The sequence below is a fragment of the Cibotium barometz genome, chromosome 56 (genome assembly GCF_041138505.1).
Source record: "Cibotium barometz isolate CiBa-2024 chromosome 56, ASM4113850v1, whole genome shotgun sequence".
Classification (NCBI taxonomy): domain Eukaryota; kingdom Viridiplantae; phylum Streptophyta; class Polypodiopsida; order Cyatheales; family Cibotiaceae; genus Cibotium; species Cibotium barometz.
The window spans coordinates 27,973,357-27,986,883 of record NC_141101.1 but is presented as its reverse complement, the minus strand read 5'-3'; the positions used below and the strand labels follow the sequence as shown (position 1 = coordinate 27,986,883).

Below are 13,527 nucleotides of genomic sequence, written 5' to 3'. Positions count from 1 at the left end.
TCTTCTGGAACCAGCAAGCCACGTTGAATCCACTGCTGGCTGCACTTGCTCTTCTACAGGCGGCTGTACCTCCAGCCAGCGCAGACTGCAGGCGACACCTATCCTCCGGCTGCACCTCAGCACCCTCTGCAGGCGGCTGTAATTCCTGCTGCTGTGGGCTGCGCTAGTTGTGGGCTGCCCACCACCCAAGCAAGCAGCTACGTAGACTGCAGCCTGGTACCATAACTCCTACAGGCGTTGCCTCTTCTGTTTATTCCAGGCGCCCCCATCCTCTTTCAACAAGACGGCTATGTACTGTATGTCCTCTCCAACAGTGTGCTAAAGGCCGGTGGTTGCAAGCTGTCATCTCTTCTCCACTGTAGCTTGGCAACCATACAGGCCGGTGGTTGCAAGCTGTCATCTCTTCATACAGTAGCTACCTCTCTCGACATGCTGTGCCTTGGTGTTTCTCTCAAGTAACTGCACACATGGGTATTGGACTTCCTCAGCCATCCACAAGTAAGTGAATTTCAGATTTAAGTAAAGTATTTTTGTGTTAAATCTGATAAGGGATTCCCGACTCCCTATACGGCCAACACCCGTTCGGTGCCGGGTAGTCCAAGCTTTATTGGAGAACCTCGGTCCAAAGGTGCTGAGATCGGGAGAGCCAGGCGTTAGTACGAGAGCGCCTGTTTGTGCATGGTCTCGGAACACCAGTGAGGCGCTCTCCGCGGAGTCTAGTGAAAGCACAGGACCGTAGAGACTGGACCACGCTAGTGGTCGTTCTGCTTCGAGTGTCTACTCCGAACGTCGACTTCGAGCATATTTGTTTGGTACTGTTTTCATATGTACATGGACATCATCTGGTTCTTGGAACCCATGGAGCATTGTATTTATTAAATACTCCCAATAAATATATCATATATTGAGGGGGGGGGTCGGCCCGTTCCGGCCCCAGTGCTGGTGTCCATCTTTCCATTTCATTTTCATTTCAATTTCAAGTTGTATTAAGTTGTCCATTTCAAATTTGTGGTTTTAAAGTTGTGCTATTAAGCGTGTGGGTGTCCAACGGAGTCTTCCCACTTGACGGGATCGGTTTCATTGGTATCAGAGCACGGTTGTTTCCCTCTTCTTAGTGGGGAAACGAACCTGTGTACTGGACATCCCGCTTTTAGCACACTTTAAACACAATGGACAGCCAAGGCAACCCTTTGGAAGTGCCTGATTCGAGGGGTCCATCTAGTGCCTCTCGTGGGTCTGATGCCTTGCGAGGAAGACACAAGCCCCTTGAAAGGGTTAATGATAGTGAATCAAAGGGTTAACTGTCTCCAGGAAAGACAGTTATGCTTGAACAAGAGCCTGATGCTATGAGGGCTGAAATGGAACATATGAGAAAACTTTTGCAGGCTCAAGAGCAAGAGTTAAAGTTTTTGCATGAAGATCCCCATGTGCAAAGTGCTATTGAAGCCAGGAAGGCTGATGCAATGGTAGATGTAACTTTTGAATCAATGGCTCGGGAAGTGGGCAAGAAACCAAGGGAGTTGGCACTTGCCTACCTCCTCCGCAAAGGTGATATCAAAGAGGGGGATGATGGAGAGCTGAAATTCAGAAATCCACCTCGATTGAAGCATGGAGATCCCGCATCTCAAAGTCTGAAATCTTTTATGCAAAAGGAAGAGGTGACAGTCACTTCTCGACATGCATCTTCTCCACAAGGCACTAAGCCTGACAGATATATGTATGCCAGTGCTCATGGAGGGCATGAAAGTCACATGCATGCAAGACATGTATCTCATGGTGACAGGTCTGCTTCTAGAAAAATTTTGCCTTCTGAGTTGCCTCATGGCGAGACAATGCCTTATGCAGGTAAGTCACATTCATCTGAGTTTCGAGTTCGTGGAGAACATGCCACCGTGCCTCATGAAACTTCTATGACGGCCCATGGAGCCCATGCAGATAGGGCTGCCCCGTTGGATAAGGGGAAAAGAAAAAGAGAAGACCATGAGTCTCATGCCAGGAAGCTCAAGGAATTTAAAGCAGGTGACAAATCTGTCAAATTTGATGTCTTTCATGGTGAACATGATGCTTCTAAAGTGTTAGCATTTGTGGCACAGTTCGACATTGCTTTTAGCGATGAGGACTTTACTGAAAAGTCGAAGGTACGCCATGCTAGCATGTTTTTGAAAGGGACTCTGCTCATTGGTGGATCACTGAAAAGATCACCAAGGATCCCATTTCCACTTGGAAGGAATTTAAAGACAGATTCTATGCTCAGTTTTTGCCACCAAATGCGGAGCAAACTCTCACTCAAAAGTGGGACAGGCTGGAACAAAGAGACAATGAAAGCGTGCAACAGTATGTTAACAAGTTTTGGAAAGTGTTGCTGGAAGTGACTCCCTTTATGCAAATCACTGAGGATGAAAGAAAGAGGAAGTTTCGTTCTGGACTGCAACCAGCATATCGATCGGGCATAGAATTGCACCCGAAACATACATTGCAACAACTCACAGCTTCTGCTCTTGCTACAGAGCAATTGGTGCTCAAGATTAAGCAGGATCAAGGAGGTTCCAAGGGGAAAGACAAGGCTGTCCCAAATCTGCAAAAGGGTGGACAGCCACCTAAAAAGTACTTCTGGGAGCCATACAAGGGTGGTAAAGCTGAAAATAACACATCTAAAGATCAGGGCCCAAGGAAGAACAAATTCGGCTTAACCCCGGAGCAAAGAGAGCAATATGCCAAGGATGGAAAATGCTTTTCTTGTGGTAGCAAAGACCACATATTTCGACAATGCCCAGATCGCAGACCAAAGCACGAGGACAAGTAGACCAAGGCTAATGTACATGCAGTTCTTGATGTGCAAGGAAATACAGGTCATGATGCAAAAGAGCGAATGGTTTGCAAGGCTTGGGGGCAAATCAAGGATCAGCCCGCACTATTCATGTTTGATGAGTGTGCAACTGACAACTTCATCTCTATGCAAATGGCAGCTGCATTGGGTATTGAGGTTGAGAACATGGGACCTCGGATTGAAGCCGAAGCTGCATTTATTGGTAAAGAGGTGCAGGTTACCCCATTGATAGGGAAGCTGCGCATCCATATTCAGGGCTACCTTGATAATGAGCATTTCCTTGTTGCTCCACTGAATGGATGTGATGTATTGTTGGGCAAGCCATGGCACCATAGGCTTGAGCCCCGCAAAGACTACAAGTCCAATATGATTTCTTTTATGCATAAAGGCCGCATGCATTTTATTGATGTTGGCAAAGAAGGGGATTCCATCCCACTTGTATCACACATCGAAATTAATAAAGCAATGAAAAAGAGTGGTTCTGCTGGTTTTTGTGCGAGCTAACCTTGTGCCAAATCATCAAAATGTGGATGCTATGCCTAATGATAGGCTGAACTTTCTTAATGCATTCAATGACTGTTTTGCTGACTCGTTGCCAGGTGAATTACCTCCCCAAAGGCCCGAAGATCACCGCATAGATCTTGTGCCAGGTAGTTCTCCACCCAACAAACCCGCATACCGAGTGAGTGCTGCACAACAAGAAGAAATCATGAAGCAGGTAAACGAGCTTTTAGAGAAAGGTTTGGTTGAGCCCAGTTCCTCACCTTACTGCTCTCCTGTGCTTCTTGTTCAAAAGAAGGACGGATCATTCCGTATGTGTGTGGACTAAAGAGCTTTGAACAAGCTTACCATCAAGAACAGATTTCCAATTCCGCATATTGATGATATTTTGGATAAGCTTGATGGTTCGGTTTGCTTTAGCAGACTTGATTTGAAAAGTGGTTATCACCAGATACGAGTGGTGCCACAAGATGTCCATAAGACTGCATTCAGGACAGCCTTCGGATTATATGAATTCTTGGTAATGCCTTTTGGTCTCACTAATGCTCCTGCTACTTTTAATCGAATGATGGATAGGATATTCCGACCCCATCGCAAGTTCACCGGAGTCTTCTTTGATGATATCTTGGTTTTCTCCAAGAATGAGCAGGAACACAAAACTCATTTGGTCACAGTGTTCGAAGAGTTGCGGAAGCACAAACTTTTCATTAATGCCAAGAAAAGTGAGTTTTTCCTTTCAGAGATTCATTATTTGGGACACATTGTATCCAAGCATGGAGTTACAATGGATCCTGCAAAGATAGAGACCATCCGGAATTGGCCCGAATTGCAAAACGTACATCAAATACGTAGTTTTCTGGGATTATGTTCGTATTACAGGCATTTCATAAGGCATTTTGCTATGATTGCCACTCCTCTACATGATCTCACGAAGAAGAAAACTGCTTTCAAATGGACTTCAAAGGAACAGGATGCTTTCTTGCAGCTCAAGCATGCTATCATATGTGTACCCGTTTTGATTGTTCCTGACTTGCACAAGTCATTCGTGGTTGAATCTGATGCTTGTGGTGATTGTATTGGAGCTGTCCTAAATCAAGAAGGGCATGCAGTTGCATATAAGAGCCGTCGTTTGCATGACGCTGAGCTTCATATGGATATCTATGAGAAAGAGCTCTTGGTTGTAATTCACGCCTTAAAGATTTGGAAACATTACCTTCTTGGGACTGAATTTGTAGTCAAGACAGATCATCAAAGCTTGAGATACTTTCTATCTCAAACAAAGCTTTCAGAGAAGCAGATGAGAATGGCAAACTTTCTTTCCATGTTTCATTTTCAGATTGTGCATACTCCAGGAAAGAAAAATGTGGTGGCCGATGCTCTATCCAGGAGGCCTTATGTTGCTGCAGTCTTAGTGGCCTCTCATGGCAACCTATCTGCTATGCGTGATTTGTATCATTTGGATGCTGATTTTTGCCATATATGGACTGATTTGATGGCTAATTCACATGCCTCTTATGTTATCAACGAGGGTTATCTTATGAAGGATAATTGCCTATGTGTGGTGAAGGATTTGCGTCCAAAGGTTATGGACGAATGTCACGCTCCACCATATGCTGGTCATAGAGGTATTATGCCCACTACTCGCATGATTCAGAGATATTTCTTTTGGCCAAGCATGCGTAAAGACATTGAGGCTTATGTGCGTGCATGTATTACTTGCCAAAAGGTGAAATTTGATAGGCAAAAGCCTCCAGGTTTGCTTCAGCCATTGCTTATTCCCTCGCAACCTTGGGAAAGTATTACTATGGATTTTATTATGGATTTGCCTAGATCCCAGCATGGGAATGATGCTATTTGGACCATTGTGGACAAGTTTAGCAAGCAAGCTCATTTCTTGCCCGTCAAGAAAACCATTAAAGCTGATCATATGGTAAAGCTTTTTCTTGCTAATATTTTCAAGCATCATGGTATGCCTAAATCCATTGTTGGGGGTAGAGATTCCAGGACTACAAGCCTCTTTTGGAGGGCTTTATTTGATAATATGGGTACTAAGCTTGAGTTTTCATCAGCTTATCATCCCCAAACGGATGGCCAAAGTGAAGCTGCAAATTCAGCCGTGTTGGTTTTATTGAAGTGTTATGTGGGAGATCAAAAGAGTGCATGGGAGAAGTATCTTCCACTTGTTGAGTTTGCCTACAACAATACGATCCATGCTTCCACGGGAAAGGCTCCGTTTGAGATTATTTATGGCAGAGTGGTATTGCCACCCATCCTTCGTACTAAGGATGAGATATTTGCAGCTGATGAATATGTTCGTGACTTGGATGTTGCCTTTGGTCAGGTGCGGACAGCCATTGCAAGATCTCAGGATAAGCATAAAATGGCTGCTGACAAGCACAGAAGGGACATGGAAGTCAAAGAAGGTGATTGGGTTTTGTTGAAATTTGAGAAGGCTAGGCTTCGGAAGAGGTCAGGACGAGAAGGATCATATCCTAAGCTTTCTCCTCGCTATTATGGACCCTTCAAGGTGATTCACAAGATCAATGAAGTGTCCTACAGGCTTGCTTTACCTAGTCACTGGAAGATTCACAATGCTTTTCATGTGAGTCTATTTCGGAAATATGTGGGGCCAGATCCTGATGATCCTGTCACAGAAGATCCACCAGAAATTGAAGAGCTTGAGGAGATCCTCCAGCCAGAACAGATTGTTTTCCACAAGGAGAGAAAGCTACCTACAGGAAAGCTTTCCAGGAGATACCTTGTGAAGTTTAAGAATTATTTGCCTATTGATGCAAAGTGGGTAAATGAGGATTATTTTGTTGATTATCCACAATTGTTGCAGGCATATCTTGAGGCTTTTCAGTTGAGGACAACTCTTTAGAAGCCCGGGGGGATGTCACCAATTGGCCGACCATTTGGTCCATCTCCAGTTTTTGTGTCTCGTTCACTTGTTGAGGCCAGGCCGGTGTCTCATGTGAAGAGGCTAGTATTTTGCTGACATGGACGGGAGCCAGGCTGGTGCCACCCGTGTGTTAGCAGGATGGTGTCGTATGGACGGGAGCCAGACTGGTGCCACCCGTGTATGACCTGGACTATGTTCGACCCATGGGATTGTCACGCCATGGAAGAGCCAGTATTCGTGCCGTGTTTTGCCTATGGGACTGTCACACCATAGGGAGACTCGTGCCTGGAACTGTGTCTTACCTATGGGACTGTCACTCCATAGGAAGACCAGGTTTTTATGTTTTACGTCGTGCCAGTTTTGTGCCGACAGATATTTTGTACTTGTTCCATGAACGGGAGATATGTCCATGTTACTATTTGCACATGCACACATGATTTGCATGTTTGAAACTGTTTTCGCATGACATGTATTTTTGTGTTTGCCTGCTTGACGTGTTACTTACTGAGCGGGGACGCCTGCCAGTGAGTCGTGAAGTCTCCTCTGTCTTTTGACAAGTTTTGGTGCGTGTGAACAGGCGGTAAGTATATGGCACATGTTATTTTAATGTTTCATATTTCTAACCCTTTTGATTTATAAGGTCTTTTGTTCACACACTTTTAAATGTGGGCACCACTTTGGGCACCCACTTAGGGGCCAAGGTGGGGAGCCCCACTTAAGTAAGTGTGGGGGTGGGCATGGTTACCTACCACATCCCTTTGGAACTGGCCACCCACATGCGAGCGTGGGGGGGCCAGCCAAACCAAAGTGTTAAACTCCCTCTCCAAATCTTAATAAAAGAAAACGGTGACCACCTTGGAGATTCACGAGTTTTTGGCGCCTCCATCACCCTGCGCTCCAACGCTTGCTGACGGAAGAGTAAAATCAAAAGGCGGCTGTGCTCTGCCGGCGCAAGCTCTTGATTGGCGCTTCCTTCTCCACCGTTGCTGGCGGCTCCACAGGCTATAGGTGGCTGCGCAGGCTACTGTATATCCTCCTTCAACGGGCTGTACTCTCTGCCTCTGGCGGCTGCTCCTACAAGCGGTAGCTTACCTACAGGCGGCTGTCCACCATCTACAGGCGACTGCTGTGCTGAAGTCGGCTGCTCTTCTGGAACCAGCAAGCCACGTTGAATCCACTGCTGGCTGCGCCTGCTCTTCTACACGCGGCTGTACCTCCAGCCAGCGCAGACTGCAGGCGACACCTATCCTCCGGCTGCACCTCAGCACCCTCTGCAGGCGGCTGTAATTCCTGCTGCTGTGGGCTGCACTAGTTGTGGGCTGCGCTAGTTGTGGGCTGCCCACCACCCAAGCAAGCAGCTGCGTAGACTGCAGCCTGGTACCATAACTCCTACAGGCGCTGCCTCTTCTGTTTATTCCAGGCGCCCCCGTCCTCTTTCAACAAGACGGCTATGTACTGTATGTCCTCTCCAACAGTGTGCTAAAGGCCGGTGGTTGCAAGCTGTCATCTCTTCATACAGCAGCTACCTCTCTCGACATGCTGTGCCTTGGTGTTTCTCTCAAGTAACTGCACACATGGGTATTGGACTTCCTTAGCCGTCCACAAGCAAGTGAATTTCAGATTTAAGTAAAGTATTTTTGTGTTAAATCTGATAAGGGATTCCCGACCCCCTATACGGCCAACACCCGTTCGGTGCCGGGTAGTCCAAGCTTTATTGGAGAACCTCGGTCCAAAGGTGCTGAGATCGGGAGAGCCAGGCGTTAGTACGAGAGCGCCTGTTTGTGCGTGGTCTCGGAACACCGGTGAGGCGCTCTCTGCGGAGTCCAGTGAAAGCACAGGACCGTAGAGACTGGACCACGCTAGTGGTCGTTCTGCTTCGAGTGTCTACTCCGAACGTCGACTTCGAGCATATTTGTTTGGTACTGTTTTCATATGTACATGGACATCATCTGGTTCTTGGAACACATGGAGCATTGTATTTATTAAATACTCCCAATAAATATATCATATATTGGGGGGTTGGCCCGTTCCGGCCCCAGTGCTGGTGTCCATCTTTCCATTTCATTTTCATTTCAATTTCAAGTTGTATTAAGTTGTCCATTCAAATTTGTGGTTTTAAAGTTGTGCTATTAAGCGTGTGGGTGTCCAACGGAGTCTTTCCACTTGACGGGATCGGTTTCATCGTGTTATCAAGAGAGTGATGGAACACCCCCCCTCCCAACAAAAAAAAAAAAAAAAAAAAACCGCCGCTTCAGTTCTAGCTCGTACAGATAGGGATGTTCTCTCTTCGTATCTACATAGTCTCTCCAAAGTCATTTCCTCATGTCATATCGCTTCCTTGCCTCTGTGGAGCTTCTATTTTACAGAGAGTGTAGTACTTTGGCCTCCTCGGCCAATGCTTCATTTGCTAGGAAATGGGACATCTTGCTAGAGCTCGTCCACGCCGTCAGTCTAGGAGGGCGCCTTCAGGGAGGCGACTGTCGAAGCGAGGAGCCGGCGGTCGGCTTCTGAGAAGAAAAGGAAAGGGACAACAACCTCAACTGGGGATGACTGCTATGGAGTCCCCTTGGAGGAGAGAGGACCAGAAGATGCCGAAACTTGCCATTGAAAAAATGCCCAAAAGTTGCGCATACCTGACGAAGGAGAGGCAGAGCTGAAAACGGGGGTAGAATGGAGAAGAGGGTGGGGCTAGTGGAGAGGAGGGATAGCTTACCGATGGGCGAACTCCACAATATGGAAACATTGGATAAGGGTGGACGGGCGGACAAACTAAGACGACAGCAAAGGGTTGGAAGGGGGAACAGTGCGAAAAGAACGCTTGGGTGACCAAGAAGCAAACAGGCAGAAACGACAGGCAGAAGGCTTAGGTTGGGATGGGAGCAGGGACTCCACAGGTGGTGAAAAGGAAGAAAGAAGCGGTAGGACTGTTAAGGTTTATGGTACCTCCTAAAGAAGCTAATTAGTCTAATGACACACTAAGCACATACTAATGACATGATTAACTTAAATCTATGGTGGATGGTACTAAGTGTACTCATAATGATGAGTGTAAGTGTTAGACTTTAAGTACAATTAGGTTACAAGATTAAGACTTGTACTCATAAAGAGGCTTGAGATGTGTGCAAGTGCTTCATACTTCCATTGCTTGAAACCATTGCTTGAAAATGACTCCTTTCATATGAGTAGAGTACATCTTTGCTTGGTCTATGCATGTGGGATATTCCACTTTTGCCATATGGCTTTATCCTCACCTACGCACTCCCTACCTCTACATGTGCTCTATGGCACCACACTGCTTAACATCCCTCCTTGGTGCCATATCTCTGGGCTACTCAAGGTGATCAGATGTGAGATACAACGATCATTATCTCCCCTGGGTGCTCAACTGGCTACTCTTACGTGGTCGGGTAGATACACACAACAAACACGGCAAATGTGGATGCTTTAAACATGATGAAATGCAAGTAGTGCGTGTGCTTCCAAGTTCTAGTTTTTTGCTTCTAAAGCTTCCTAAGGATAGTCCCAATGCAAAATTAGTGATTTTAAACATGCTAAATGCAACCTTAATTGCTCAATTTTACCCTCAATGCATCCAATTTACTGCTAATAATCCTTTGATAATAGTGATTAAGACTAAAAACCAATGATTAAGAAGTTTGAGCTTGGAAGATTAAATTGAGCATGTGAAAGCCAGCATTGAAGAGGGTTTTTGCTCAAGGCTATTACCCTTGATGAGAATCAAAGGTTTGAGTAAAAAGAACTAGCTCAAACACACGAAAACGATGGATTTTCACTAGTAAACAGGCGACTTGTATTTCGGTTACTGTGCATCATTGAAAGAAGCATTTGTCATAAAACTCGGTTTGTGGACTCCTCATACAATGATCTCTCCAATTTCTTGTGTGAAAGGAGAATAGCGGGAAAGACCAGTTCGGCAACTAGTGCTAAATTGCACCCATAGACGTCAAATTAGACAAAACTCACTGGTGAACTGTGCTGGAGGTGTGGCTAGGAGGGATTGAACAATGGCTATAAGAATGTGGTGAATCAAGCCTTGCAAATATGAACCACAAGAAGGGAGATGAAGGTAAGGTTGGGATTAGTGACTAAAAACAACTATGAGCTAAGAAAGTGCAATAAGCTTGAATGGAGAAGCTCATGAGGAGGAGAGTGGCTCTGATACCGTGTTAAGATTTATGGTACCTCCTAAAGAAGCTAATTAGTCTAATGACACACTAAGTACATAGTAATGACACATGATTAACTTAAACCTATGGTGGATAGTACCTAAGTGCACTCATAATGATGAGTGTATGCATTAGACTCGAGCAGAATTAGGTTACAAGATTAAGACTTGCACTCATAAAGAGGCTTGAGAGTGTGCAAAGTGGTTCATAATTCCATTGCTTGAAAATGACCTCTTTTATATGGGTAGAGTACCTCTTTGCTTGGTCCATGCATGTGGAATATTCCACTTTTGCCATACGGCTTCATCCTCACCTACTCACTCCCTGTCTCTACATGTGCTCTATGGCACCACACTTCTCAACAAGGATAGGGGACGCACATAGGAAACGAGGAGGGACGCAGTGGTGGGGGGGGGGGGGTGTAAAACGGCGAAGGGCAGGGAGGCGGCGGCGGCGATGGCAAGGGAAAGCAGGTGTGCAGTCGTGGGGAGCTCCAGCTGTTGCTTGCGGGTGTAACCCCCACTCTTCATATAAGGTCTGGGTGGGGGGGGGGTGTGTAAAACGGCGAAGGGCAGGGAGGAGGAGGAGGAGGTGGCGGCGATGGCGAGGGAAAGCAGGTGCGCAGTCGTGAGGAGCTCCAGCTGCTGCTTGCGGGTGTAACACCCACTCTTCATACAAGGGCTTAAAGATAAAGTGAAATAGATGAATATTCATTGATTTTATTCTGCATGTTCGTATTTGCGACTTTAAACTAGTTAAGGGTCTTTTTCTTTTGTGCAGGTTCACATCTCAAAAAATGGACAAGCGTTCAAAAGCCACCTGCAAACAATGCACGTGGAACTGCTCCAGTCACCATGGCTGGTTGAATTGATAGCCTTTCACTTAAACCTAAAGGACGATACCCTTTCGAATTCAGAGATGTCTTCTCGGTGCTTGTATGACTTTGAGAGCTCCAAGCCAACAGTATCGTTCATGTTGTCTGGTACTATCAAGTTAGAAATTGATCTTACTTGCTCTATATGCTTGGTAAGTATAAACTGGAAGTTTTATTTATTTATATCATTGATTGATACTCTTGAATGTTAGCATTGTGAATGATCGTAACTGCCACTTTAAAGTTCAAGTGACTGACAAAAATTGATATTTTTGAGGTATGCTTCACGGACATGATCCCCACCTCGATAAGAGGGTCTCACCCGCATGTCCCTCATGGGTGGCCGTCTGCAGGCTGAATAGCGTCTGATGGGTCAGAGAAATATCACCCGCATGCCCCTCAAGGGTGGAGGATCCCCCCCCCCCCCCCCCCCGGATAGTGGCTGATGGGTGAGGGATATGTCTGTAAAAGCAGGGGGTCCTCCCCCATTCAAACCTGCTCCGTGCCTCCGAAGGCAGGATATATGGTTGTAAAGACCCTCAGCTGATGTAGGCTCATAGCTAAATGGCTGTATGTTTCTTTCCTCATGGGTAAGGGATCTTCCCTGCCGACCCCTACCTGCCCCGCCTCGCTGACAGCATCTGATAGACAGTGGGATATGTCTATCAAGCCCAATAGCTCATGGAGGGTTCACAGCTTATTTGCAGTATGTTTCTGAATTACAGTTTTGTTCTTTTTTATAGATGTGCATGGACTCATTTGAATGATTTTCTTTTCTTTGTACTGGTAGAAATGTGATCTGTGGTGGCATGCAGGACATGGTTTTCGACCCGGTATCTTTGGGATGCGGACACATGTTCTGCAATAGCTGTGCTTGTTCTGCTGCATCAGTGCCAACTGTGGAAGGATTGAAATCAGCAGATGGAAGATCAAAATGTCCTCTTTGTAGGCAGGTAGGGGTAATGGCATCCTTGTGTACACCCTTGTCACATGAAGTGGGTACACAGCTAGCTAAATCTTTATGGGCTTGTGTGTGGTGTGTGCAGGAAAGGGTGTATCGGGGTGCTGTCCGTTTGGTAGAGCTAAGCACATTAATAAGCAGAAGGTGAGAGCGACTGCATATCTGAGTGATTGATGTATGAAAGAAAGGTGCACAACTCTGCTGTTGTGAAACCCTAAGTCTGCACAGGTGAGGCGAGGCAACAGGTGATGAGTCTGTACATGATGATCAAGTGCTCCTCTGATTCCAGGTGCCAGGACTACTGGGAGACAAGGCTTCGGATGGAGCGCACAGAGCGCCTTGAGCAAGTTAAGAAACACTGGGATCAGCAATGCCGGATGGCGCTTGGATTGTAGGCTGTGTTCTCTCGTCCGTGTGCACGATGGTGAAGCCCTAATTTTTATTTTTTATTTTTTATTTTTAAAGTTTGGCATTAGAGAAGAGACGGGCTTAGTACCCATGGGACCCCCTTAAATTTTTAAGTGTCTTGCATTTATCATGAAATTATGGGCTCTTTTCCAATGCTTAAAAAAAAAACCTCCCATTAAATTATGGGCTCTTTTCCAATGCTTTAAAAAAAAACCTCCCATTAAATTATGGGCTCTTTTCCAATATAATGCATTTTAGCTCTTTCATTTATTCACATGAGACATTTGAGACAAGTGAAGCAAGGGGTGTGTGTGTGTGTGTGATGTGATCTACATAATTGCAATTATTGTCATGCTTGGTTTGTGCTCCATGCATCTCAAGATCTAAAAGATCCCTTTTGAGTCCTCGATTGATATCATGAAGGTCCTTGATTGATATCATGAAGATACATGTAGAACGACTCCATACGTTCAATTATGTCTTCACTTTTTAACTTACCCACCTTGCACCTAATTTATGTAATTGACACCTTTTTTTGTAATTTACCATGGGACTTGGCTAACAAGTGCCATGGAAAGTGCAATCCCTTGTGTGTGTGTGTGTGAAAGCTTTAATGCAAATGGCAAGTGATGCATCACTACATAGAAAAAGGTATGAATACGTGTAAAGTGAACACACAAATTTTCAGGATGTGTTAAGTATTTGTGACGTCTAGATCAATTCACTTGGGAACCCATATATTTTTAGTACCTTCAATCATCATGGCACAAACTAAAGTGTTTTGACTTTTAACATCATTAGCTTAACTATGGTTTCTAATTACCAAACATAGCACCTTCAATCATCATGGCACAAACTAAAGTGTTT

At 45.4% G+C, this 13,527-nt stretch overlaps 1 protein-coding gene across 1 annotated transcript in view; it reads left to right on the top strand.

The window, feature by feature from the left end:
- Positions 1–12,922, top strand: part of LOC147607087 (E3 ubiquitin-protein ligase NLA-like) — a 35,023-nt gene extending 22,101 nt beyond the window's left edge. The window contains exons 3-7 of the mRNA XM_086791273.1: positions 11,198–11,443; positions 12,107–12,244; positions 12,338–12,396; positions 12,542–12,688; positions 12,766–12,922. Of these exons, the coding sequence (XP_086647399.1) occupies positions 11,198–11,443; positions 12,107–12,244; positions 12,338–12,396; positions 12,542–12,647 (549 nt within the window). The 3' untranslated portion in view covers positions 12,648–12,688; positions 12,766–12,922. The remainder of the gene's footprint in view (positions 1–11,197; positions 11,444–12,106; positions 12,245–12,337; positions 12,397–12,541; positions 12,689–12,765) is intronic.
- The last annotated feature ends 605 nt before the right edge of the window (positions 12,923–13,527 follow it).